Source organism: Lipophrys pholis, assembly GCF_963383615.2.
Source record: "Lipophrys pholis genome assembly, chromosome: 1".
In the NCBI taxonomy this organism is placed as follows: domain Eukaryota; kingdom Metazoa; phylum Chordata; class Actinopteri; order Blenniiformes; family Blenniidae; genus Lipophrys; species Lipophrys pholis.
The window spans coordinates 38,252,272-38,279,493 of record NC_137635.1 but is presented as its reverse complement, the minus strand read 5'-3'; the positions used below and the strand labels follow the sequence as shown (position 1 = coordinate 38,279,493).

Below are 27,222 nucleotides of genomic sequence, written 5' to 3'. Positions count from 1 at the left end.
ATTTATTTACATCAACAGCTGAAAACACGGTGAAAACCTTTAGAATACCCATCCTTATACCCTCTTGACTGCTTCATCCAGATTCTGTTGAAGCTATTTAAATAGTATGAATTCGACTGAAGTCTTTACAGTGCAAACACAGAGACATGCACCGACCCTCATACTTGTGCAATTAAAAGTCGCCAATTAACCTCAAACACATGTTCTTAGACTATGGGAGGAAAGCAAAATAACACAGAAAAGCCACATATTCACATTGTAAACATACCAACTCCACACAGAAAAGCTGACTCAGATGTACAGAAACGTAGTTCATCATGTCTGTTGGACCAGGCTGTGTCCTCAGTCTGCAACAACATGTTTACAACTGTTCTTCTGCAAAATACTTTTCATTGTGGGACGGATAAAATCCTCCTTCCTTCCCTCCGAGTATTTGATACTTTGCCAGCAGCTGGGACGAAACACAAACAAAACTCAGTAAAGCAGAGCCAACAATGTCACCACTCTTGTTGGATGCTGGACATTGTTTCACATGTTTCACATTAAATATTATCAATGTTAACAATCAATGAGTATTTAATGGCAATAAACATTTGCTTATGTGCAGATTAGATGCTTTATCTTTGCAAGCAGGGGTTAATCATTATATACAGCCTGCAACCGTTGTGTTTGTTACATCTTTGGTTGTGCATTGCAGAACATTTGATCATTCAGTTTTGTATTTATTACCTTCTGATCCACCAATTCTTTTTTATTCATGATATCAGTGTATCAAAGGAAATGTATGCCTGGAAAAGGAACCCCTCCCTTCCTCTTCTCTGACCCTGCAGAAATCTCAGAGGTATCGACCAGCGGTGCACACCTGAAGGGGCAGGTGAGTTTCGAAGCAACTGGTGTTGACATCTGCCACCTTGCATTTTGTTCCTTCAAACTGTATTTTACAGAGGAGGTTTTTATTCAGTTATTGGGTTTTGCAAACCATGAGTTCCAATATTTGTCGTTGGGATGCAGTCTGGATGAAGGGCTGGTGGTAAAGGCTGCTGGGTAATCCTGTCCGGTCCCCTGCTAGCCTGGATGATGATGAAAACAGCATCAGGCTTACAGTATTTGTGAATGGACAGATGGCCTTGGACAAGCTTCCAAGCTCAAACTCCTCCACTCAGCCTCAGTGCACAGAGATTCAGAGACTTGGGCCTGTCTGTACGCACAAGAGGCCAGTGTTGGCTCACAATGCATTGTCTCATATGATCCACAATGGTGCAGCAGTGTCTCGACGTAGGCTGTTTCACACTGTGTCTTGGCTCATCTCTGCACCGGACCAGAGTCACAGAGGATCTTGGATGGAGGGTGTGCTGTTAAATGAGCGTCCCCTCCAGTCAGCTGACCGCTCAGTCAGCGTGTTGGAGCTTCAACAACGAAGCTTTTGTCACCGCTGACGGCACAAACTCGTCGCCCAGAATCACATCGTTGTTTCTCGCCCTCCGACTCCCTCCATTCTATCGGCCAGTTCTCCCGTTGTCACCTTAAAGCCACACGAGGTGCCGCGGTGACTCAAAACAATGACGGTGGAATTAGCAGGCACTCTGCAAGGATCAGCTCAACAATTGTCACCCAAGAGTGCAGGATGAAGAAGATTAACACTCTGGCGGTTGTATTTTTATCCTCTACTGATTCTTCTTTGTGTGTGCCAAAGGTTAGAAGGTTAAAAGGTTAAAAAAGGTGAAAAGGTCAGAAAAATGTCTCCATCAGTGCTCAGTGGACAAAACACAGTGAGGTACCTAGAAGAGTTTCTCCCATTCTGTATCCTTTTTGTAGATCCACTTGGTGCACATTCAGGTCAAACAAAGCATTCTGGATCACATGTAACTCTAAGATCTATTATAAATCATGAAATATACAAACACATAGTCGCTGTGTAAGAAGTTTACTCAAGTGTGCTCTCAGTTTACTTATTTTTAACTTGGAAGATGTCTGATTACACTTTCAGTTTAATCTTTATATGATTATCAGCTATGTTGTATCATATTTTGTGTAGTTGGCTTTCAAAATGTATCACGTTAGTATTATCGAAATCCCGAGGGTAAATCACAGATGACTGCTGGGGTGAAAAAAATATTTTCTTCGATATTTGTTTGTTTCCTCTGGCTAAATGCCAAAATCTGATGTCTAGACTGTGGAGGACTGTCACAAAGGATTGAAAAAAACAAAAACCAGATGAAGGAATCTAAACACATTTTGGTAATGAGAATGAACCACATACTTTATTGAGTAATTGATCAAATTTTAGTAAAATAATCAAAACTGACATTTATTCTGATATTCCATTCCATTCTCTTTATTGAAAATATCGCAGAGAGTTTGTATTTAATGTTTTTTTCAGAAGAATTGACTTAGACATTCGTATTAAAGCTTCATGAGACTAATATTTGTACCAGGTACAAAGTTACAGAATACAGATTGTTGTGGTAAATCAAACACTGTTGTTGGGTTTTGCTTCAATCAAATATTTCAGATGGGGAAATCACCATCACATTCTGCTACTTAAATGCTTTTATATACTAACATGATATGTCACTGTAGTATGAACTTTATGTTTTCCATAAACTTCACCCTAAATCCAAATATTCCTGTCAGTAGTCACACTGCATCCATCCAAAGGGGGTCAGCGGGTCATCGTGACTGTTTATGGCAGTAGAGCAACAGCTCCTGGTTGTGTACTTTTACCCAACGAAACCACCAGTAGTCAGAGTATCAGTTTAAGAGCGCCTCCTGCTGGACCACGAACCCAACAACTACAAATAGTTTTCTGAAACGTCTTCGTGTTACTTCTGAGTTTCCCTGCCATATTAAAGAAGTCAGAGTACAAGCTTAAGTGAAGCTACTGAAGCTGAATGACTGATCTTATTTCTATACAGCTACATCCTATTTACGGTAGAATTCATGTGTTTGGGACCCAAATACATGTCCTAAACAGAGATATGTTTGAGAGAATGGTTACGTGCACACATAATAAACCATCACAGATGTTTTTGTTTTTTGTTTTGCCGAAACAATATGAATAGAAAAATATCAGCTGCAATATATAAAAGGGATAGTAGAAGAAAATACAAGGAAATGTATTTATTGTTTATGTTTTGACAGCAGTTAGAATGAGGCTCTTATTAATTATCATCATGATTATTATCATGAAAATTACGAAATTATCAGAAGTTGCACTGTATTTACCAATCTTGAAGTGCATGAGGTTCTGAAACACCAGGAAACAGTTTTTTCTACAGCTCACTGCCTCTCCAAAGTTAAAACATAAGCACTGACAGAAACATTTTCATTTCCTCCTTTATGATGCTACCATGTGCAAAAAGCTATTCTTCTACTGATCTACTGATCAATAAAGCTGCCTGATGCAAAATCAAACTATACTGTCAATTCAAAATCTCAGAGATTTCCTAAATTTAGAATTTAAGGTATTTTTCCATTTACTTCTTTATTTTAATAGCTTGTGCTTCATCAAATAAGACAGTTACATTTTTAACAAATTCCCTTCAACATTAGAAAAACACTGACCAAATGAGTTCTTACGTATATTTGTGATATGTTGGATCCTCTGAGGACAGTCAGTTTTTTTAATGATTGCTTCAGGGACAAAGGCCACAGAATGAAGGTGTGTCCAGGTTTGGTTCATACATTTCATACACACATGCACATAGCTACCACAATAAATGAGCCTCACCCTCAGAGATTACAAAGCTCATAATTCAAGTTGACATCACAATCCTTTAATCAGGAATTAGATTGATGATGATGATTGAGATTGATTTTCCCCTCAAATTGTTGTACATGAACAGAAAACAGGTAACGGCCAGGGTCACTATAGCTCTGAAATCGCCAAAAGGTGCCGTAAAAAGTGAACCTATGTGCACAACCAGTGGCAAAACAGGAAGGAAGGTTTATTAAAGCAAACAAAACTCACACAAAACTGCAGGGATCCAAAACCACAGGGGGAACACAGAACAAAGCCGGCATCCACAGAGGAAACACTGACGGATCAACAAAGACATGGGGACAGACTGAGGGCCTAAATACTCTGGAGGCAGGACTGAGGAGACACACCAGACAATGATGGAGGGTAATCGGGGAGGAAGAGGAGCACAGAGGAGGACACAAGGACGGAGTAAAAAGACACTGAACACGAGCAGGGAGGGGGAAACCGCAGCAAGCCAGGAAACATGAAGGAAGATCAACATGGGGACAGTCCAAGGCACACAAACAGAACTACGACACCATCAAGCTGAATAATGCATAAGATACCGTGGATACTTGAGAGTCTAATATACGATATATAGCAAAAAACGCTCTGCACTCCCTCCAGCAAGACCCCTTTCAACCACTCCATCTTGATTTCTGATTTGGGGTCATGAAATATCTAATCAGATCCCTCCGACAGAAACCGTGTTATTGTGAGAGTATGAGGATTTATTTTTCCAAAGTTGTTGCCATACCTCTTCAGAAATAACTATATTGACTTCTTTTTTCCCAGCGCTGTCAAATATAATCTGTTGAATCTGATGCTGTTTTCAGAGAAAGACTAACACATGGATTTTGTGGTTGACATGTCCAATGAGGCCAGGATGTCAAAGCAGCCTAGAGTGGACTGTATGGGAATGCCCATTAACACTAATTCAATGTGCTTCCATTTGGCTTCATAAACTGGATTAAACCAAGCAGGGCTGATAAATAATTATCCCGAAGACAAGGCAGTTGCAGTGTTGAATACCTTACTCATGGCTGTTTATTGCTCCAAATGAATCTTGAAAAGTGTCTATCTCACTTCCTACATTGTTTGTTTTTCTTACTGCCAAGGTCAAGGGGAAGCAAGCCAGGATGTTCATCAGCAGAGGGAAACTGGACTCAGGATTTTCAATGGTTACAAGAATATTTTCTGCTTAGAATCAAATTTCATAAATCATTTTAATCCCTATCAGGGGATTCTCCGCTCTGTTAACCTGGACAAGTGATGCAATGAAAAAGAAAACCATATAAATAGAGAGCTTTAGTTTGAAGGACCACCTTTGACTCTGATCCTTACTGTTGGAGAAGAACAGAGGGTTCTTAGACAGTCTATGAATACGTCACAGAATCTTTTCATCACAGAATTGTATGCCTTCTCGTCATCTAGATTGAGAGGGACTGCACATGACTGTCCTTAGAAATATGGTTGTCCATTACTTAAAAGACCTGTCTGGTCGTCATCTATCAAAGAGGAAAGGCTTCTTTAATGTCTTAGCATTTAAACGATATCTATATTACTTAGAAATTAACATTTATTCACCGGCTTCTGAACCTTCACAATGCACTGTTGTGTAGTGGATGGCACTCTTGCCTCATGTGGGTTTGAGTCCCAGTTGGACTCTTTTTGTGTAAAGACTGCATGAGCAAGGGTTTTCGCCAAAGTCCAAAAACTTTTAGCATTTCAGGTTTATTGGTGACTCTGAAGTTGCAGGTCGCTGTGAGTGTGTCTGTCTCTCTGTGTTTGTCCTGTGATGGACTGCTGAGAGCTCCGGGATGTTGTGTCTTTTGCTTTAACGTTTTTTTTCGACCACACTTTGTCTCGCCATTCAACTCTCCACAAATCCATGTTAATACAGAACACTGTAGCTCGCCCATTCAGTTTAGCTGCTTTGTAGCTTTAGTTTGCAGTGGGAAGTGTATATGCCAATATTTATCCATGGTTACAGTAGAGTTACTGTACCACTTACTATTTATAAAAGATTCTACAATTTTGAGGCATGATTTTAAAATACCCCCCAACTTTTTTTCCATGATGTGATTGTCTGACATACACATGTCAATAATCACTCCACCAAAAAGAAAAGAGAAAAGACCAACTCAAATCCTAATTGTCTCGAGAATAGTTCAGGCTTCTGCAGCTGGAAATACCCGGATTTCCCCCCTTATAACAATATACAAGTATTTCAATCATTAAGAAATACACATCGCTATATTTGAGTGTTTCTAATACTTGTATGCAAGAGTGTAGGAATGAGTTTAACATTAGGGGGACACATAGTGGAAACCTGACAGATCCGTAACTAGTTTAACCCATTGAAATGTCAAAAATTAACTACATCCCAAACAACTTCTCCCTCTTTCTCCACAACAAAATAGCTTGAGTCTTAAAGCATAATGATTCTGTCATCACAGGACTGTACACTTACAAGCAAGCTCAATATTTCAGCACAAAGACAAATTTAGTAGCACACGCAGGTGCACGGTTTAATGTTTATATTGGTCAAGATCAATTTGATTGTGGTGAAAATTGCATTTACTTTGGTTGTCTGGCAATTTAACCGTTTTTTTTTCTTCAGGAAACAACTTTCTGACATGAAAAAGACAAGACGAATAATGTGACAAAAATCCTTCACTTAAATATCAGATGATTAAAATGCAAAAATGTATGACTTTTAACATTATATAATCATACTTCTTAATGCCATGCCTCTTACTATAACCTTAAGTAAAGCAGTAGATGGTATAATAGACCTACTCAGTTTGAAACTCAATACTGCAAATTTGACCAAAGAAAATAAAGCCTAATAAATAAACAAGATTTGTTCTTTTCCAACAACATACGGTACTGCGGTCAAGTCAGCCGTCCCTCGTTTCTGTTTGGTGAAGCGAGCCGCTCCGAGATTATTATAGTCGCGCTAATGTAACCTTTACAGCAACGTCTTGGAGCAGAGTCAAACTCTCGATTTTCAAAATAAAGGACATTTTGATGGTTTTCGCGTTAGTAACCCACAGCTAGTAGCTAATAAATAGAGGGGTTGTAGTAGTACGCTGGGGCGGGGCCCGGATTCAATTAGTAACACCTTAATTTAACCAAATATTATTTATTACAAAACGAAAAAGAGCCAATAAATAGAAACAGAAAAGTACACACAAACATTATAGATAAATTAAATTGACTCCAATAAAAGCAGGAGAATCATATCAAATCATCGGCACCCATAAAGGACACACGGTTTGTTCCACGCTCATCAAAATATACTCACAGGCACCGAAGCCATGATAACCTAGATTTATTCACTCACACATCCACTCCTCCTTCAGGAGAGGGTGGTGGCCTTCACAGTAAGACATGAGTGAGTGGCTCTCTGCCATCCCAGTAAATAGCGGCGTTGAGTCATTCGGGCTATGAAAAGCACAACATGCTGATACTTTCAAACCTATAGGGACTGTGAGCTGCCGGAAATTGAAAATTAAATTCTAATTATATTATAATTGAAACAAATAATCAAAATGAATTTTTCATTAATTTCAATTCAGCATTGAGTAGGCACTGCCTACCCTGACTGCACGTCACTGATCTATATACAGTTTATGGTATGTATATATGATTGCTGTTGCCCAAGTCCTTTATAGTCTTCTGTCCTCTATCATCTGTGATCTATTTCTCCAATCATCAGTATCATCAGTTTTATTACAGTATATTTTATAACAATTCAGGTCGTTGTCACATTTTGGGTCGTTGTTACATACTGGGCCCTAACAAGACTCATCTTCATGCAGTATTTGGATGTTTTTGACATGTTTTATTTTTTTATACAGTGGGGATCAAAACTTTGGGCACCCCGGTCAAAATGTGTATAACTGTGAATAATGAAGCCAAGGGAAGCTGAAAATATCTCCAAAAGGCATCATATTATAGATGACACATTCCCATAATGTCAAAAAAATTTGGTTTTTATTTCTATCGTTTATATTTTCAAAATAACAGAAAAGGAAAAAGGGCTCGTGCAAAAGTCTTGGCACCCTATATAGTTAATACTTTGTAGCGCCCCCTTTGGAAAGCTGAGACCTGAATTAACCTGGCAGGGTCATAGCTTGTTCTCAATCACCATTAGGAAAGACCAGATGATGCAAATTTCAAAGGTTTTTAAATACCCACACTCATCTGACCTTGTCCCAACAATCCAGCACCATGGGTTCCTCTAAGCAGTGGCCTACAACTCTGAAACTGAAAATAATTGATGCTCACAAAGCAGGAGAAGGCTATAAGAAGATAGCAAAGTGTTTTCAGGTGCCAATTTCCTCTGTTCGGAATGTAATTAAGAAATGGCAGTCAACAGGAACAGTGGAGGTCAAAGCAAGATCTGAAAGACCAAGAAAAATATCAGACAGAACAGTTCACAGGATTGTGAGTAAAGCAAGTCAGAACCCACGTTTGACTAAATGATCTCTCCAGGAAGCTCTGGCAGACACTGGAGTTGTGGTACACTAGTCAACTATAAAGTGATACCTGCACAAATATGGTCTTCATGGAAGAGTCATCAGAAGAAAAACTCTCCTACGTCCTCACCACAAAAAGCAACGTTTGAAGTTTGAAAAAGAACATGTGGACAAGCCTGAGGCAAGCCTCAGGTTCTTCATTGACAAGAATTTGCTTTTTGTTTTTTTGCTTTTCTCAAATTTCTTTTTCCAAGTCTCCAATCTGAAAAACAAAATGGTGTCTGTTGTGTAAAACAATGCTGGTTAAACAGCCTATCAACCAAGGTTAGTGCAGATATCTAATTAACTATATGTAAAATAAAGGCCATCCAACTGATCCAGTCATTTTTCAATTATGAATAACAGCTTGTCTTGTCATCGATGTGCTTAATTGTGTTACTTAAGAAGGAAAATGTTTTTGTCTATGTAAACTTCAATATTACACGAAACGCGACATTTGAAAAAACACACACGGATTAATCTTCTTTTAAAAAGGAATAAATAAGCATTGCCTTTCATGACTCATGCAAGTTCACCAAATGTACTTTTCTTTCACTCAACTCGCAGTATTGATGTAAATAAATAATGTGGTCTTTGAGTAATTCCTTGTGTCTTTTGATATAAATGTAATCACTCCAAAAAGTATTGGGACTAAAAGTGTGCCCTGGATAACATTGATTCCTAAATACTTTTTTTTTTGAGTTTGTCATATATAAGTGACTTGCTTACAAATGTATTGTCCGAATTGACATGACTGTATGAAATTAGACGTGACAAAATGATCACGTCAGTGAAAATGTTGGACGAGCTTTACGTGACTGTTTCCGTCGGAACTTCGCAATGTGACACACGGCGGAAGTAAACAGACGTCGCTCGCGCGCTTGCGCGCGTGTGTGTGTCTTGAGCAGGTGACGTAAAAATGTCTTCCGTGCAGGGTTTGAGAGACTTTATAAACGAGCGGCTGACTGCTGCTGCCGTGGAAATCTTCTCAGTGTTCGAACAAACGATCATCCGGTACGAGAAGGAGATCGATCGGCAGCACAGACTGCTGGAAAACATCTGGAAACCGGAAACACAGACGCACACAGCAGGTACGTACAACTCCATCTCCTCTCGTCAACTTACAAATGAAAGTATTCTTGCAACACAGGTCGTAAAAGTTTCAGAAATAATTAGATGAGCCATTTTTTTTTTTTTAACTGTTGAGTTGTGTCTATGAAAACTGTAAGGAGCTGATAAGTGAATGAGGACCATGTGGGCTCCCAGGCAGTACTAATGTACAAACCCTGTGTAATGTAGAGGCTGCTTGGACTCGTGAACTGCAATCAAATTGGCCTTTCACTAAAAAAAAGCTGATTTCAATTCCAATTTTCCTAAAGCAGGCGGCGTTGGAACACCCCAATGCTTTTTCTCATTGTCAAACCCTCCTGAATGATGTTGTTATCAAAGCCTCGCATCCTTATTCTAATTTGAAATGATCAGGTGTGGCCATCAAAAGCATTTGTTTAAACGTGTGTCATTGGGCCGTCAGCTTAGTGATTTTCTTGTTGTGTCCCTCCAGAGCTCGCGCAGCTTCACGGCTACAAGGATGAGGAGGGTTTCTCTGAGCAGCTGCTCTGTAACAAGGAGAGCGGCTCCAGTCTGGACGATCAGGACCCAGAGCCTCCGCAGATTAAGGAGGAACAACACGACCTCTTCAGCCAGGATGGAGAGCAGCATGTGCTGAAGCAAGAGATCGACACCTTCGTGGTAACTCTCAACCATGGAGGGAGTGACCCCGGAGGACCAGAGTCGGACGGTGAGCCGCTCCTCTCTCACGGCTCTTCTGCAGGAAGGAAGCGAGAGCGGAGAGGAAGCGATCGTGTCGACTCAAGATCAGCTGGAAACGCACACCTGAAGTCGGAGAGTCGGTGTGACACAGATGTGCTCCCAAAGTCTGTTACATGTGACTTTTGTGGGAAAGTGTTTAAGAAAGTGTCCATAATGAAAAGACATCAGAAAATCCACACGGGCGAGAAAACCCACTCCTGTGAAATGTGTGGGAAAAGTTTCCGGGATAGCTCGGTCTTGTCGCGCCACATGAGAACACACACCGGTGAGACGCCGTACGCCTGTGCAACATGCGGCAAGAGGTTCAAAGACAATTCGGTCATGCTGCGCCACATGAGGATTCACACCGGCGAGAAGCCGTACGCGTGCAAAGTCTGCGGGAAACGCTTCAAAGACAATTCTTCTGTGCTGCGCCACATGAAGATTCACAGCAAGGAGAAGCTGCACGCCTGCAGCATCTGCGGGAAAAGATTTATCTGCAAGACGCGCTTGAGCAGCCACATGAAGATCCACACAAGCGAAAAGCCGTATTCCTGCAAAACGTGCGGGAAGAGTTTCAAGTTCAACTTTAAATTGTCGTACCACGAGAAAACGCACACCGACGAGAAGTCGTGCTACTGCGACACCTGCGGGAAAACGTTCACGGACCCGTCCACGCTCAAGAGGCACATGAGGATCCACACGGACGAGAGGCCGCACGCCTGCCAAATATGTGGGAAAGGTTTTCGAGATAATTATAAGTTGCTGTACCACATGAGAACTCACTCAAACGAGAACTTGTAACGCAGAAATGACCGCAGTGAAAAGAATTGTTGTTATTTCTGTATCTTTGGATTTAGCATCTTTAAAAAGAGTAGAACATTTTTAGACTTAAGAAAACTCATGTGAATCTACAGTTTTGTACATGTTCTGATGTACGTTTGGATGTATTGACAACTATTACTGAACAACTTTGATTCAGAAGAAATCTTTAAAACCTTCCAAACATGAACTATTAGGGAGTGGTGCAGTAGTTACAGCTTTTCTTGTGACCTATTTTTTCCCTGAACTATCTGACATTTTGTTTAGTTTGCAATTTTTTTTGACTTATTGTGTATACTGACTTATTCTAAGAAATCTTGGGGAATAAATATTGTTTTGCATGTGTGCAAACAAGACTCATTGTTTCTTTTTCTATTTATTGTGTTTTGGGATCGGTACCATTTAGCAATGTTAATGTAGGAAGACTCGAGTACGAAGCAAAGCTTTTGAACAAAGGACATTTAGATTAAAAAAAGTTAACTGAAATAGAAATATTAATATGGAAGTAAAAACAAAGGAAATCTTTCATGTTCCTGTGCTGCTGAAACAGCAATCATTACCTTATAACAAAAACAATACAAATGATTTCAATTACATTTTATATGTTCAGAATATTAAGAAAATTCCAAATGAAATAAGTATTTTTTTTTTTCTGATTAAGACTTAAAATGATTTACAAGCCGTCACTGAGTTTCTACATTGAATCTTGAGCAATTACGCCATCTAGTGGCCGCGTTTGTACACTGCATCAAACTCCGACAGCGTAAGGTCATTTGCTGCTGCCAAGTTTTATTTTTTATATTTCAACGTTGATGTGGATTTACACTTTGTACTGTTTTTGTTGTATGTAATGCTTATTCAACTAAGAAAGGAAAAATGCTTACAAGAACAACTTTTTAGCTAATTTCCTTGAGGGAATAATTGTCCCTTTTAAACCGTCTGGTTATTTTGTATATATGTAAAAATGGTTTATACCTAAGATTTATTCTTAACGTCAATCAGGCTTTATCTAAAGTACATCACACCAAGACTTTCTGGAAATTATATAATAATATAAAATTTATATTTGAAACTAACTTTTATTCCGTAACAAATCAAATTTAGTTGGTGAGTTTAATTTGTAGAAACTATAAACTCCATTCAAGCTGCTGTATACAAGGGGAAATGGTTTATTAGATTAAAAGGTAAAATACCAAATATTTATTTCATGCCATTTATGTTCTTCTCCTGCTGGAATAAATAGGCTGTTATAGTGACTACCACACAGCATCTTGGGCTACAGAATGATTTTACAAGGCTCTTCAGGGCTTTTACACACAAAAGTAATTTTCAAAAGGCCTCTTAACTCTGGGCTTAAAGGGATTTTAAATAGGGAACAAATAAAATGGGGGGGAGGGGGAGCTGAAAACATCAGGAAATGGGAAAAGAATGTCTTTAAAAAAATGAAATTACAAAAATTTCTTGGAGAAAAAAAATAAACTGGAGGACAAAACGTGCAAAACTTCCTGAAAAGAGCCAAAACGGTTAAAACTGATAAAAAAAAATTTAAAAAAAAAAGCTCAAAAGAGGAGTGAAACTTTCTCATCCATTCTCATAGCAGAAGAGCTCAATGGTGAGTAATAAGAGGAGCCCCTTTAAATTTGACAGCACGTCCACCAATTGCAGAATAAACAATGCAGTTAAAAAAAAAAAACCTCCAACAACAACTAATAAATTGCCCAATTCTAAAACCAACATTGTTTCATTTCCTCAACTGGATTGAAAGCAGAGGCTGAATCTTCTGTCTCAGACGGACGAAAATCGTTTGTGGGAGCCTGTAGTCGGTGTTCTGTACCGATGTCCCGCTCCCACCTGACCGTGGGTCAACAATCCACATGTACACAGGGAGAACATGAAGACGCCACACAGAAAGGCCTCCCAGTCCTTTAAGACAAAGGTGCCAACCACTACATCAGCGCGGGACCCCAAAACAACAACATTCATCTGTGTTGAAAATCATTTCTGGGTTCAGTCAAGACTTTGGGTTTCTACTTGACATGAACATTCAAAACAGAGCTTACTTTTTACTGTGTGGCTGAGCTCTACTTTAATCTACTGCAAATCCAGATTTCCTGAGTTCCAGTCTGATTAAATCAACTTGTTTGTCTCTCTTTGTGGCCCTGCATCGGACCCACACCTTTCTGAACAACGGTGTAAAGAAAACACAAAGAAAAGGAGAATTGAAAGTGACTCAGATGAAGCACGAAAACAGGAACTCAATGGAGAAAGTAAACAGTGAAGCTTATGTTTTATCTTTATCAAAGACAACCTGAAATAGTTTAAGCTCTTTTGGTTTTATTTGGAATTATTTTAGTCCCCAAATTAAAAAAAAAAATAAAACCTTTAAAGCATCAAATATTCCATAGGGTTCGATGTTATTCCAATTTTTTCAAACAGATGCTCCAAAAAATGTATAAATGCTTGAAACTGTGACGTACATGTTGTGAAATGATGATTCTCAGGGTTTTGTGGGAATTATGTCAGTAAAAGGATGACTAAGTTTACACTGAGGTGGAGGAGTTAGAGCAACACACAAAACAGAATAAGGGAGAATAAAAAGGTAAAACGTTGCGGGGCCATTTTTCAAATTCTAAATTAACGCTTCCTTAGGGAACAACCTTGAAGACAATGTGTGTGTGTGTGTGTGTGTGTGTGTTGGAGGGGGGTTCTATAGGGACTGGGTGTGAAAGTGACACAATGAGGGTGGGCGGGGAGGGGCGGGGCCAGTGTGCTGGTGGAAGGAGGAGGAGGAGTTCCCTCTTTCCCTCCATCTGTATCTGAAGCCATTGTCGCGTGTTGTGAAAGCTTTTCTTTGTGCTGTTCAGGTTGGTGGTTTACACAACAGTGAAGAGATGAGCTGCGAGGGGGACCCCCCGCTGTGAGGAGCCCGTTGAAATACAGTTTCAGCTCTGATCTCTTTGTTTCAGCAGCATTTCCTTGGTGCTCGTCTCCGACAACCTTGTAGCAGCAGTGAAGATCAACTCAAACTTCTTTTGAACTTTATGGGACGAGTCAGACTTTGTGTTTCTGTTGCTTCTTACTGTCCTTCACACAGCACCAAACCATCCCCGTGTCATTCACCATCCAGCCATACTCCAACAAAACTAATTCAGCCGCACAGACACAGTGAACTCCTCTGAATAAGTGGAGCTGGAGATCGAGTCACATGCTCAGGTGGATACACAAACACATACATAGAAATAACTCAGCATAGTACGATAAGAAGTGAAAGAACTGACTTACAAAAGAATAGGATCCTTGTTTTTTGTGTGTGTTGACTGACCCCCTGAGTTTGATATTTGAAAACAACCAGTTTCTCATCCAACCCGATGGAACCAGGAGGCATCTGCTCCTTCCAGTGGAATAAAACACTCAGAGGCCAAAAGCTGTGAAGTTGCTCTCTTCATGCAAACCAAGTCGTCAGGAACACTGGAGATAAAGATAAAGGAGGTTGGGAACAAAGGTCTGCGCAGGGCTCTTCTAATATGTGTGTCATAAACAGAGCAGCAGAGTGAAGTCAGCTCTGGGAAGGAGGAAAACAACAACGGGGTGGAATAGAATCTGAAACACCTTTTAAAATGTAGGATTTTAGGTAAAAACATGCTGAATGATGACAAGGGAGAAAAAAAATCCGTTTGTCTGTTGGTTCCTGTGTTAGTGGTGTCAAACATAAGGCTCAGGGGCCTAAACAGAAGTGCTGGATTGTGCAGTTTAACCATGAATCAACCCTGTGAGTCTCTTGGTAAACATGACCAAGACGACTTCACCTGCAATTTGTCAATAAAAGAAACTGCTCTTCCTCATATGTCCGTAATCCGTTGGATTTGAAGGCATTAAAACTGAGAAAAGTTTTGAAGTTGCTGTACTTAAAGGGGACATGTGCTCTACAGCTTTACAACTGTATGGTTTTGTCTTTGACACGCGTGGCGTTCGTCCCCATCCTTATATAGTTTCCTCAAATGAAGCATTATGAGGGCAATGGTCTGTGTTTCCACTCGAAATCACCTGTTAAACTATTGAGGCTGTTCTTGTATTGTGAGTTGGAGATGGAGCGCAAATTCCCCACCTTTTGATACATCTAATAAAGAAATATTTATCAGGTGAAGCAGGAGAAGAAGATTTGTGATTCAATGAGCGTTTAGCATTGTGTGAGTTTGAAATACACAAAAGATACGAGTGATGTGTCCTTGAAATGTCTCTGATAAAAACATTGTGTCCACTGAACAAGTTTCAATGAGATTTGACACCGACAGTAGATTTCTTGAGGAAATGTCTGTAAAAATGCAGCTGATGAAGGCTGAATCTGTCAGAAGCAGCAGACCCTGTGCAGGTGAGCTCCGGCTGCAGCTGATTGCGAGATAAATAAAGGGATATCTTATCTTAAGGAGCAGCGATCATCTGCAGACACCATTAAAGAAATCTGAACAGTGTTCCTGGTGGAAATATGTTTCAGATTTACAGTGAAGACTCTGGAGGCTCACATTGTTTTGATGCTTGAGTCAAATATCAACACACCATGAACAAGTTTGAGTTGATGATTAATCTACTTCCATTCCACCTTCTCCCCTGCCTCATCTTCTGTTACGACTATGTCCATGTCCTTCACTATGATGATGACTCTTCTGAGGTCCTCCTCTTCTCCTCCTGCCTGAAGCTCCATCTCCAACAACCTTTATCCAATATATCACCTCGCTCTCCTCAGCTCATGTCCAAACCATCCCGACCATGAGAATCTCTGCAGCTCACATTTTCATTTCAATTATTTTATTTGTGTAACTGAACCAACGAAAGGCCACATGCTGCAACTTCTAGTTTGGCCACACGGGGGCAGCAACGCACTGAGGGAGAGTGGAGACCTGCCCTGCAGACGAACAAGCTGAGGGCTGCTGCCTCAGCACACATTTATGAAGCAAATGTAGATTTGATTTTTACTCGTTTCCAGGATAATTAGCTTTCTGCTAAGAAGACCAACAGTGGTTTTATCACCATACTTAATAGTATTCAGCCACATTCACCTATCCACACGCACACATAACAATGACGGCCGCCATGCTCCGCAACTGCACACCCCAAACGTCCATTGGAAGCAACAGATCCTCCCAGCAGCCATCCCACAAAATAATAATAAGACGCCTTAAGCTGAGTTTTTCAACGAGACGTGTGTAACAACGAAAAAAAAAAGGGTAAAAACCTCGCTTGATCTTGATTTTCAGTATGAATACAGACCGTGCAAGCGGGGAGTTTTGAGCAGGAGGTGTCAGAAAGGTGACCACAGGGAGAACTGGCTTGTAGCCGCCAAGCGTTCCTAGCGACGTCGCTTTTAAATCTTTCACTATACTGTTACAGACAGGGACATCAAAACATTTATGTAATTAGATCAGAGGGTAAAGACACTAAACATGTGGCTCTCATTAATCTCTGCTCTCATTGGCCACTGTATTATGCACACTTGTAGACAAGCTGCTGGAGTTCCGAGGCCGAGGTGTGAGGGGAAGCACCACGCTGGTCCAGGTGAAAGACGAGCAACAGTAACTCAAACGACCATTTTTATAACCAAGACACGCAGAGGTCCGTCTCTGAATGCAGAACATGAGAAACCTTGAAGTTGGTTTGCTACTGCAGCAGAAGACCACACCTTGAGCCACTCTCAGTCAAACACAAGAAACTAAAGGTGCAGTTTGCACAGGCTCGCCAAAAATCAGACAGCAGAAGACAGAAAAAAAATGTTTCCGGGTCGGGTGAGTCTGGATTTGTGCTTCGGCCTTCAGATGGTGGAGGCAGAATTTGGTGTAAACAACATGAAGGCATGAATTCCTCCTGTGTTGGGTCAGTGGTTCAGGATGCTACAGGTGGTGTGATGGTGTTAATGCTGACCACATTCACCCCCTGTATGACCACAGTGAACAATCTTCTGATGGAGCAGTTGGGAGATTCACGTCGTGGATGTGCAGCTGACAAATCTGCAGCAACTGTGACGCAATCATGTCAACATGAAACAGACGCCGGCGTCTTGATGAATCTCCGGCTGTAAATACAAATGAGGGTCCGGCTTAGTGCCAGCAGTGTACCTAGTAAAGTGGCTGGTGAGTGTGTACTGACGCTTCACGTCAGTACTAGTTCTTTAATGGAGCCCCTCAGGAGAACATTATTGCCAACATGATGGACAATCATTAAAACCCTAATCCGGTCCATCTGCTATCAGCATACACATTAACAGTATGACAGCCGGGTCCCAGTCGTCTCACGGCCCGGAGGAGGACGCGCGTCAGAACCTTTTCTAATCTCACCAAACCTGATTGTGAAAGAAAGCTGCAACTTGAGATAACAATCCTCACCGGAAAACAACTTGAGGTGAACGGTGACTTTTTATTTCAGAGATTGATCCTGATGTTTTGGACACTTGAATCTCTGAAACTCTCTGGCAGGAGTGTGTCGCTGTGTCCAGATTCAAGGACATATGTGGGTCCTCTCCTCATCGCTGGATTTGAGGTTTGGTTTTGTTTGAGATGAAGGGCGCAAGTTTGCACCAGTAGGAGATGTAAAAGTCAGAATACTATTTGGAGACTTTGTATATTCAGTGTACTTATTTTGTCACCAACAACACAGATTATCAAACAAACGCAGTGAGATTACCTGCAGCAGGAGGTGATCCCAGGAAACTGGAGCTTCTCAGTTCAAACTTCACATGCACTCACCTGATTGGATGATCATTGTCCCGGTGGCAGTGAGCAGAGCCAATCAGTGCCGGGCTGTTAGCTGTTACACACGTCTAACCTGCAGAAGGATTATTATTATTATTATTTTTTTTTTTTTTTAACTGCTGCGGGTTGAAGTCAAGTCAGGACTCATATCTGAATGTGTGTCAGTTCACACAGGAAGAGGATCCAAAAACCAAGAAATCTTTATTCCTGCCACAAATGTTTACAGACTAGTTTGTCGCAAAAGTTTGAAATGGAATAAAAAGATATTTAATAAAAACAAAACATTGTATTCCAAAACTGATTGTGTGGTGCAATGTGTATACATATATTTGCAGAATAGCTTTAAAGGGTTAAACTATATCAGTAAACAAACATCTCCGTCTCAGTTTCACTGTCAGAAACTTTGGGAGGTTTCAAGTTTTTAATCTCAAAACTCTATGAGAAATTTGCTCTTTTTCCCTCCTGAATGGCACCACAAGCAGACTCTGTTGCATCATTTTCTTCTGATAATTGAAGTAAAAAATTCTCTGGATTAAACATCTGAGACTCAAACAAATCCAGAGCAATATTAAGCATACGGTTTTTGTGTGGCATGAATTACTATAATTGCAATTCAGACTTTTGAAATTGCCCCATTTACTTAAATCCAGCGGTTAAAAGAGCATTTTACTAAATATTGTCACGTTTCACTCAATTACCTTTAAAAAAAAAACAACTGGGCTCAATAATGCAAGAAATTGTGTGTCTTCAATGCAAAAGTGAATAAAACCTGAAAAAGTCCCCCCATTACTTCACACATTAACCAGTGTACGTGAGGCTAATTTGAGTCTACAGAATAAGTGTTAATCCAGACTGAGATACCATCTGGTCAGACCTGGTGACATTTCAGCTGATTTGTGTCTGCAGCCACTCAGGCGCAATATTACGTCTAAAGTCAATTAAAAAAAAAAGGTCTGAATCCTGAAAAATACACATTGAATGTTGAAGTTGTACTACATAAACTGCGTGAGCTCACTGGGCAGTCTTGTTATCGTGGTCTGGTTACCTGCAGCGGAGGGATCATAACCGACGGTCTGTAACCGCACCACGCCCTCCCCCTTCCCTCCTGCAGCAGTGGGCCGCTCTTTTAGCTGTTCTCCTCCAGTCTGGGAGGAACCATGCGAGATTTGTGTGTGGAGGGGGGGGGGGGTGCTGCGTCAGACCACCTGCTGAGGTAAGAGGGATTTCAGGTTTTCAGCTCACAGATCTGATCTGGTTTAAAAGCAGCAGCAGACTGGGACCTGATAAGATGACAGTAATACCCACCTGTTGGTGACTGGGAGCACACTGCCCGAGCCCTGCTGGTTTAACTGGAGTTTTATCGGTCATGCGACTCTAACTGAAAATATTTACAAGTTGTTAATTACCATTTTATTTCGTTCCATTTCCACAGAGAGGACCAACTGTTATCAAAGGAAATAACTCTTTTTTTTTTTTCAAAATCAAATGTGTTTAACCTATTTTAACATGTTGTTAATTTGATTAGAAGAGTACAATGTGTGAAATAAAGTACGATATGTCAACGCTTGCAAGAGAAACAAACAGAATAGAAATGTTTGCAGAAAAAGAAATATAAATCCTAAAATGCATTTGTGTTTTCTGCCTATTGATAAATAATTGTATTTCAACCAATAAAAAGTACCAATATCTGTATTTGATCAAATATACAAAAAGAAAAAAAACCAATTGATGATACCAATGAAAGATAAAAAGATGTTTGACACAAAAACATTTGATGATGTATGACAAATTGATAATGTGCAGAAATTGATATGGCACTCCTGGCACTATAGTACCAGTTCATAATGAGGCTCTGCATAATTCTAGTACAGAACACATATTTATTCAATTAAAAATACTTCTTTACAACTTGAGAATTCAATTAACAGTATCCCTCGATTAACAATAAAATATCAATTCCATTTTCAAATGAAACTTTATTGTTTTTTGTGCACTTTTTATCATGAAAACCAACGACTCACTCAGGACAGACAGAAATCATACAAGATGCCAGCTGTGCATTGAAAGTGAATATATCGAGCAGGTTCATATCACACACACACACACACACACACACACACACACACACACACACACACACACACACACACACACACACACACACACACACACACACACACACACACACACACACACACTGAGCCCAGCCTTATCCATCATGTCAGTTTCACTCTGACAGGAAACTGTACCAACAGTAAACAGCTCACAGCTCAGTGAACCCGCAGCCCCCTGGACTCTCCTCGGTGTTTCAGAGTCGTACAGTACTACACAGTTAAATCTGCACTGACAGTATTGTCAGGTTTGTGCAGCATTTACTTTCCCAGAAAGTCGGGGAGTACTGCAACTATTGCAAGTGTTTTCTAGCTTCAGACAGAAACAGTATTGGGAAAAGAAAAACCCCGCCAAGCTATGATATCCTTGAAAGTTATTCCCTATATCAGTTTGGTACAAGTATCACAAATGCAGAATCAGGCAGTATCTGCAGGGAGTAAAAGTATCAGAAGTACTGACAGAAGCTGTTCTGTGTCCCTACATTCACACAGAAAAAGCTTTGGAATGTTTTAGAAGTCATTTGTTCCCTTTGTGCGGTAGAAGAATGACCCGCAATCTCTGAAGTAATCCTTATTTACAGGCAGCAGTAGTCTGCCAGCGATACCCATGTGGAACATCTTCATGATGCACAACAACAAATGTATCTGAGGTATTTAGTATTGAGGCAACTTTTGCACTCAACCTGTGCAGTTATTCCTCAGCTTCATGCAGTCCAGGATCCACCGCAGGACATGCACAGAGACAAACATTCACTCCCACAGTTAATTGGAATCACCCGTGAATCTCCTCCAGACGTTACCCAGATATAAACGCTCGCACAGGGTGAACGTGCAAACTCCAAACTGAAAGGCACAGACACCACTGTGATGGGAGAGTGTCAACTAGTGTCCCACGTGAAATGTCTAAAAGATATTAAGATATATGAAGAAAAGTATTGCAGTGACACATCGTCTCCCTGACTGAGGGTCTGTGCTCCTGAACCACAGACGGCCGGGCGTCATCGAGCTGGTTGACCTTCTCTCTCCTCACAGAGCTGTTTACAAACATTTAACTTGGTGCAAAGATAAATCAGCAGTTTGAGCTTTTTCTTCTTAGTTACAAGCACAGAATGTGTGTACAAGAAAAAAAATGACACGAGTAGAAATACCTTCTGTACTGTGTTTTAGTCACGGCTGGTTTTATGTCGGTTCATCCATTCAACGGGCAGGTTTCATTTTCAGCAGCTTTAGTCTTAATTGTTTTGTATTTGTCCCGTTACTTTCATTCATGCACCAAATCACTCAGTCGTTCGTGCAATTACTTAATCATTCACTCACTCACACTCATCCATCAAACATCAGTTTTGCACTGAGGCACTTAACAAGGCACCTCCCATTGACGTGTGGTTGCTTCCTCTCAAAGGTCAAATACAATTTGGGTTTGTTTGTTCCTCATTGTGTTGAGGCCCACCTCTGTTTAAATGAGGCTGAAAACTGTGTCAACTAGAAAAAGTCAAATGAAGTCTGTTTTTGATCGCTGGTCAGACTCAAGAGGTAACCAGTTATAAATATGTGCGGCAGGGTGAAAAGTACAAACCTATGAGGTCCAATGAGACGCGACATTGATTACAGATGAAACATTGTGAGTCTGCAAACATGTTGGGACACTGGGTTGTTTCACCCTCCAAATTGGGAACCACTGGGTTGTATTATAGTTCAGTGTGTAATGAACCACAAAGTGCTTGTGTCATCAAACAAGTGCACCAACTGAAACATAGGTGGTGCTATTGCTCATATGAAATCGAGCTTTGTTTTTTTTTCCCTCCCAATTTGTTTTGAACTTCCATTTCATAATGTTTATTTGAAGACATGCTTCCAAAATAATCCAAATTCTTCAATTCTAGTTTACATTATAAATAAAAGCTGCTTACTGAGCCCCCCCCCCCCCCCCCCCAACAACAACAAATCGAGTGATATAAAGTGCAACTGCTCGATAGAATTCACCACGACAGTTGTGGGAGTTTGTACCTGCAGCTCAGTGATGTGTGACTTCTTGAGACACTGAGGAGTTTTGCTGCCGTCTGCCCACCAACAGCAGGGGAGTCAAACAACAAGAATCAGGCAGAGATACAAAGTACAACTCACAAAATAAAAGTCCGGTTTATTGTCAAACAACAAACTTCGCACATACATCAAAACAGGCCGTCATAAAACAAAAAGTCGCTGACAAAAACAAAATAAAAGGAAAAAGAAAAGAGGCTCTTTTCTTTGGCCTTACCCTCCCATACAAACAAACTAGTTATGGTACAGCTAAAGTACATACATTAAATTTACTGGAATGCTCTGAGTTCAACGGCTTAAGAGGTTGTCTTTCATGTTTTTTTTTTTTTGTTTTTTTTTTTTACTTTTTTTACATGTTCTGTAGTATCTGTTGAGATATTGTAACATGGTCAACCAAGTAAAATCTTTTTGTTAAAGAAGCACCGATTTGGTCTGACGAGATCGCTGCTGAGAGAGAAAGTGACCCCCCCCTCCTCCTAACAATATGTACAAAAATATAAAATGTAAATAAAAATACAAACAAATTCTCCTTTTGTGTTGCAGTTGTTGAAGATAAGCCAGATTTCTGCGGTCAGTGTGGTGGCGGGTTCCTCTAGAAAATTTGTTTTGCAGCTTTGAGGGGAGATAGAGAGTGTGTGTGTGTGTGTGTGTGTGTGTGTTTGTGTGGATGTGGTGGATGTTTGTTGAACTCTACTTGCTAATGACCATGTTGGATTTTTTTTTTTTTTTAATTATTATTTTTTCCTTTAGATCTGTCCTCCAGCTCCTCCACCTGTGACATATAAAAGTTACAGGTGAAGAATCAGGAAGTGTTGCAGCAGGATGGTGTGGGGGGAAAACGCATCAATCATCATCGTCGGTTTTCTGCTTCTTGGTTTCGACGTCGTCCTGTAATGAGAGGAAGATGTCGAGTTAGTCAGCTCGCTGATGAAGTCACAGCAGGATCAGAGTCTCAGGTGCTGGTGGTTTGTAGAAGCGCCTGCCTCACCTCGTCATCGTCGTCGTCGTCCTCAGCTGCCCGTTTTGTGCCGCCCTCAATCTCATCGTCATCCTCCTCCTCGTCCTCCTCATCCCCTATTGCACAAACATTGACACAGTGAGATCGAATTTCTTCAAAAGTTTGAGGGAAAAAGTAAAGAACCAAAAGTCTTGTACCTTCTCCATCATCCTCCTCGTCTTCCTCGTCCACTTCCTCATCATCTTCATCGTCTACGTCAGGCTCACCATTCTCCTCGTTCTCCTTAAGCCAACACAACAACTTTTACATCATCGTTCAAAACAAACCATCTAAGAAGATTGTAGTGACAGAGTGGAGCCAATGTTCACCTTTCCATTGGTGGCAGCATCTTTGCCATTCTCCTTCTCCTCAACCAGCTTCTTCTCTTTCAGGTCCTGATGAAAAAACAAAAATAAACATTAGAAATTAAAGTTTCCAAAGCAGTGGGTGTACGAAGTCCTCCTGACAGCTGCAGCTACTTACTGGCCTACTTAGCAGAGTCCCAGTGTTGCTGGAAGCTGCACATTTTTCAGCCCTCTCCCTGTCAGGATGAAGCCTTCCTATTTAAACACCATATTGGTCTCTGCAGATCCTCCCCCAGCCTCCTCCTCCTCCTCCCACTCCATTCCCTCTAATGTGTTGTAATCTGATACTTTGATGTGGCCCCCGGGGCACTCTGGGTATTGTAGTCTTCTGTGGGCTGCCGTTGCCGCCATATGTCACGAGACACGCCCGGGAGAGGCACTGCAATACCCAGGATGCACCGCTCCGTTTAAAATAACACAGGAGGGCGCAAGAGGGAGGAGGGAGGATGAGGGGAAGGAGGAGGGAGGGGGTGTTGGTGATGGAGGAGGAGGCGGCGGCGAGCGCGACGCACGCTGCTGGCCGCTCGTTGTAACGGAGGACAATAGAAGACGACACATGGCAGCCGAGCAAAGCGGCACGAAAAGCGAGAATAAGCCGGCTCCGTTGCGCCGGTTCGCGTGGAAACGCCGACAAAAAAACACCTTCAAAGCCTCCCCGGTCCGCGCTCGCGCCGGAAAACCGCCCGCCGAGCCTATTAATAGCGCTCCGCTTCCTCGTTTTGTCTACACCGTCTCTTCACGAGCCATTATCCCCGACACGCGCGTCTCGCGCATCCAACTCATACACGGTTATTGATTAATTGCTTTACATAATCTTATTGGTGAAAATCCATTAAGCTGTTTAGCGGCATCGGCGGCTCCTTGGCAGGAGACAAACGAGGTCCAGTTGAGCTCCGAAGCTCCGCTCACTCACTTCACCCTCCGTGCGTAAAAGGACGCTTGTGCGTAAAAATGCTCCACAACTATAAATGGTGGCTAAACAAGCACCCCGGATTATCAAACGCTAATGCGAGGCCCCGAATTTCGCCTCTCCACCGTCTCCATATGTTCATTTGTTATAATCTCTCATAATTATTCAGATCCGCGGCTCGCTGCTGCTCATATCATCTGAAGGCTGCTTCCCGTTCTCCGCCGCTGCGGAGACCCGGACCCCCCCCCCCCGCGGGGGCGAGTAAAGTTTTACCCAATCTAATCCAAAGTCCAACCACATGGACATTATCAATCAAAAAGCACACAAACTGTTAGATAGGAGGAGAAACCCCCTCAAAAAAAGGAAAAAAAAAAGATTCAGGCGCAAGGAGGGGAAAACCAGCAGCGTCACATCACACCTCCACAGCCCGGCCACACACATCCAGAGAGGGAGAGAAGTGGGCTGCATTACAAAAAAGAAAGAAAGTTTCCCCTGAGACATAAACGCGCCCTGCAAACATGCTCCAAAAATGCCTTAGAAAAAGCGGAAGCCACGGCTCGTGAGAGAGACGCTCTCCGGTAAACTGAGGCTGATGAGCAGAGTCCGATCCGGCGGCGGCTGCCGACCTTCCCCGGTCGGTAAACAAACCGGGTCGGATGGAGCAAACAGGCGAGAGGCCCGCAGAGGACTCCAAAAACCAGAGCCACTGTCAAATAAACACATGATCTTTGTTTTTATTTTTTTTCCCAAAAGGGATATGAGGAGAAAGTTGACATTGATGCGAATTACGCACCGCCTGCCTCCGTCCTCCATTCAAACGGAGCAACTTCACTCTACAACCCAGCTGGAAAGCTCCACAAAATCTCATTTAGTCCCCGAGCTGCTCGTTACCGCTCTAACAATACGAACAGCCCGCACAGCAGCTCCTCACCTCAACTCATTTGCCCTCCAATTAATTCGCATTAAACGGCGCGCAAAAGGATGTGTGACATGAATAAGGTGCGTCAATTCAGTCGCAGGAGCCGCGGGTCGTGGAGCGAAAAAAAGCCGCCAAGTGCGCGTTGGAGCGCCCGGTGTGGGTCAGTGTATCGGTCCGGAAACGGTCAGGAGAACCGAGCCGCTTGTATAAACAAAGAACCCGCGCAGACTGTTACTCTCCGGACAATGAGACGCGGAGCTGTAAACGCAGCCGATTTCCATGATGCGGTGCCGAGACCCCCGATTTATTCTAGTGATATTTTCCATCAGAGTTTAGAGCGAAAACATGCGAGCGCCAGCTGTTTCTCGCTCTTTTCTCGTGTCCAACAGGCTCCGACTTCTGCAAGTCCGAATGAGCGCGAAGCGCAGACGAAAGGGTTTTTTTTTCTTAAAAGAAAAAAAAAAATCTAGGTTACTGCTTGCAAAAGCTTTATTCAGCTGAGGGGCTTAACAAGAACGGCCCCGGCGGAGGTGTGAGACGGGCTTACCTTGGCAGAGATATCCGAGCCGGAGTCAACTTGTGTGTCTGCCATTGTTTTAGTTCAATAAAATAAAGGACGGCTGAAATGAAAGGTTGAATAAAGTAAATCCCTCTCCTCGGTTTGCGGATCAATCAGAATTATATTGTGCCAGTGGCCAATGCTGCTGACGGCCGAGCCTTTAATATAGGCAAGTGGGCGGGGCCCGGAGGAGCTCGCTGGCTGCTGATTGGCTGAGACGCTACAGAGGTGTTCACTTCGCGCGTTGGAGTGGAACAATAGATAGAATTTCTAAACCCGGAGGCCACGCCCCCTCCTGTTCCGCCGCTCGCAACCGTCCTTTATTTGCTAAAACAATAATCCGACCCGATTAAAGCCGACAAAACGGACCAAACAGGGACCCGTGTCGCTTTGGCGGCGCCACGACGCTAGAAAACTCGGTTTACATTGAGTTACGCACTAAATATATCGAATGGACGGCGTCTCGGTTGACGTAGTGTCACGGTTTGATTGATTGATGTGCATCTGGTCGACTCACGCGCGGAGAATGAGCGCTTCTCCCGCCCACCGCCTCGACGAGGGAATAGTGTTCAGGAGAAGGGGGTTCAAGAGATCGAATATCCTTATCACGGGTAGTTTTAGTGGATTAAACATTTTAATAACCACGTCGTCAGCCGCCATGTGAAAGCCGTGAATCAGATAAAAGGGCGCAAAAGACTCGGGCGGGGGAGGAAAAGCAGAGACGCCATGTCTCATCGCAGCCTCTTCATCGACTGCTCGCCCCTCCCCTTCACGACGTCCATATTTGAAACTCCCTCTCATCTCTGTATGTGCGCACTTGACACTCATGATTTTTTTTTTCCTTTTTTTTTTTTTACATAACATCCCATAAATTCGTGCGCCAAGGTCGAGACACGAATAAACACACGATCTACGTCGAACAAAAACACAGAAAGCACTGTTGCGCTGTGTGTTTGTACAGGCTGGTCGAAGTGAGCGAGTGCAGTGCAGGTGGCCTCATTTCCTCCAGCCTCCATTGTTAGAGCCCACAGTGAAATGCCCCGTCGTGGAGGAGGGTAAAAAAAGCAGTGCGACATAACAGACATGCGATGAGACAAGTGCGGAAAAATTAAGTATAATGTGCTCATGAATTGACGCGCATTCTTATGAAACACAAGGGCAAACACGTATTGTTCCTTACCGAGTTTTGTACACATGGCTTTTACAAGCTGAACATGAGAAGGACAAAGCGGCAAAAGACAAGCCGCCATTGCTCGGTCAAGATGGGGGGATGGGAGCAGAGTGTGGTCCGCTCTCAGGCAGCCCACATTCACATTCTACTCTGATGACGCACTCAGCTGAAAGAGACGCCTCTGATTGGTCCACCGGGTGGAATAAATACAGCTTTGGCGCACGGCAGCCGCTGATTGGCTCCTCCAGACGTCCGTCAATTCAAAACTGGGCTCCGTGGGCTGGCCATAAACTGCGGACCCGGATTAGGGATCCGGACTCTGCAGCGCATCAGCAGTGTAGAGTTTCACTTCGGTCTTTGACATGTTACCTTTTTCCCATTTGCTGGCCGAGCAGAAGCGCCTTTTTACTTTTGCCGCCATGATCACCACTGTGTTTAATTGTTTGGAAAAGCTCAGCACTTCATGTTTTATTTGGCCGTCCTGTAAAATATTAAGTAGGTATCAGATCGA

The 27,222-nt window shown here is 42.1% G+C and overlaps 2 protein-coding genes across 3 annotated transcripts; one reads left to right on the top strand and one right to left on the bottom strand.

The window, feature by feature from the left end:
* Positions 1 to 9,112: 9,112 nt before the first annotated feature.
* LOC308110039 (uncharacterized protein) lies at positions 9,113 to 11,258 on the top strand. The gene is made up of 2 exons (XM_080464057.1): positions 9,113 to 9,359; positions 9,830 to 11,258. The coding sequence occupies exons 1-2, from the start codon at positions 9,188 to 9,190 to the stop codon at positions 10,879 to 10,881; spliced, it is 1,224 nt and encodes a 407-aa protein (XP_080320183.1). The 5' UTR covers positions 9,113 to 9,187; the 3' UTR covers positions 10,882 to 11,258.
* A 10,606-nt stretch (positions 11,259 to 21,864) lies between these two features.
* Positions 21,865 to 26,298, bottom strand: ptmab (prothymosin alpha b). 2 transcript variants are annotated; one of them, XM_080464336.1, is made up of 5 exons: positions 25,529 to 26,298; positions 23,117 to 23,182; positions 22,946 to 23,030; positions 22,779 to 22,864; positions 21,865 to 22,678 (listed from the first exon to the last, which is right to left on the bottom strand). In XM_080464336.1, exons 1-5 carry the CDS (start codon positions 25,571 to 25,573, stop codon positions 22,634 to 22,636), a joined length of 327 nt encoding a protein of 108 aa, XP_080320462.1. In that variant the 5' UTR covers positions 25,574 to 26,298; the 3' UTR covers positions 21,865 to 22,633. The 2 variants fall into 2 exon arrangements, with proteins under 2 accessions (XP_080320462.1, XP_080320463.1); XM_080464337.1 differs by having other exon boundaries at positions 22,946 to 23,027; positions 25,529 to 26,068.
* Positions 26,299 to 27,222: the final 924 nt, after the last annotated feature.

Bases quoted from the DNA above. Each gene is read 5' to 3' on its own strand.
- LOC308110039 (XM_080464057.1), top strand. From the start codon at position 9,188: ATGTCTTCCGTGCAGGGTTTGAGAGACTTTATAAACGAGCGGCTGACT. The intron at 9,360-9,829 runs GTACGTACAACT...GTGTCCCTCCAG, and splicing joins AACACAGACGCACACAGCAG to AGCTCGCGCAGCTTCACGGC.
- ptmab (XM_080464336.1), bottom strand. From the start codon at position 25,573: ATGGCAGACACACAAGTTGACTCCGGCTCGGATATCTCTGCCAAG. The intron at 23,031-23,116 runs GTGAACATTGGC...TGTTGGCTTAAG, and splicing joins ATGCTGCCACCAATGGAAAG to GAGAACGAGGAGAATGGTGA. The intron at 22,865-22,945 runs GTACAAGACTTT...TTTGTGCAATAG, and splicing joins CGAGGAGGATGATGGAGAAG to GGGATGAGGAGGACGAGGAG.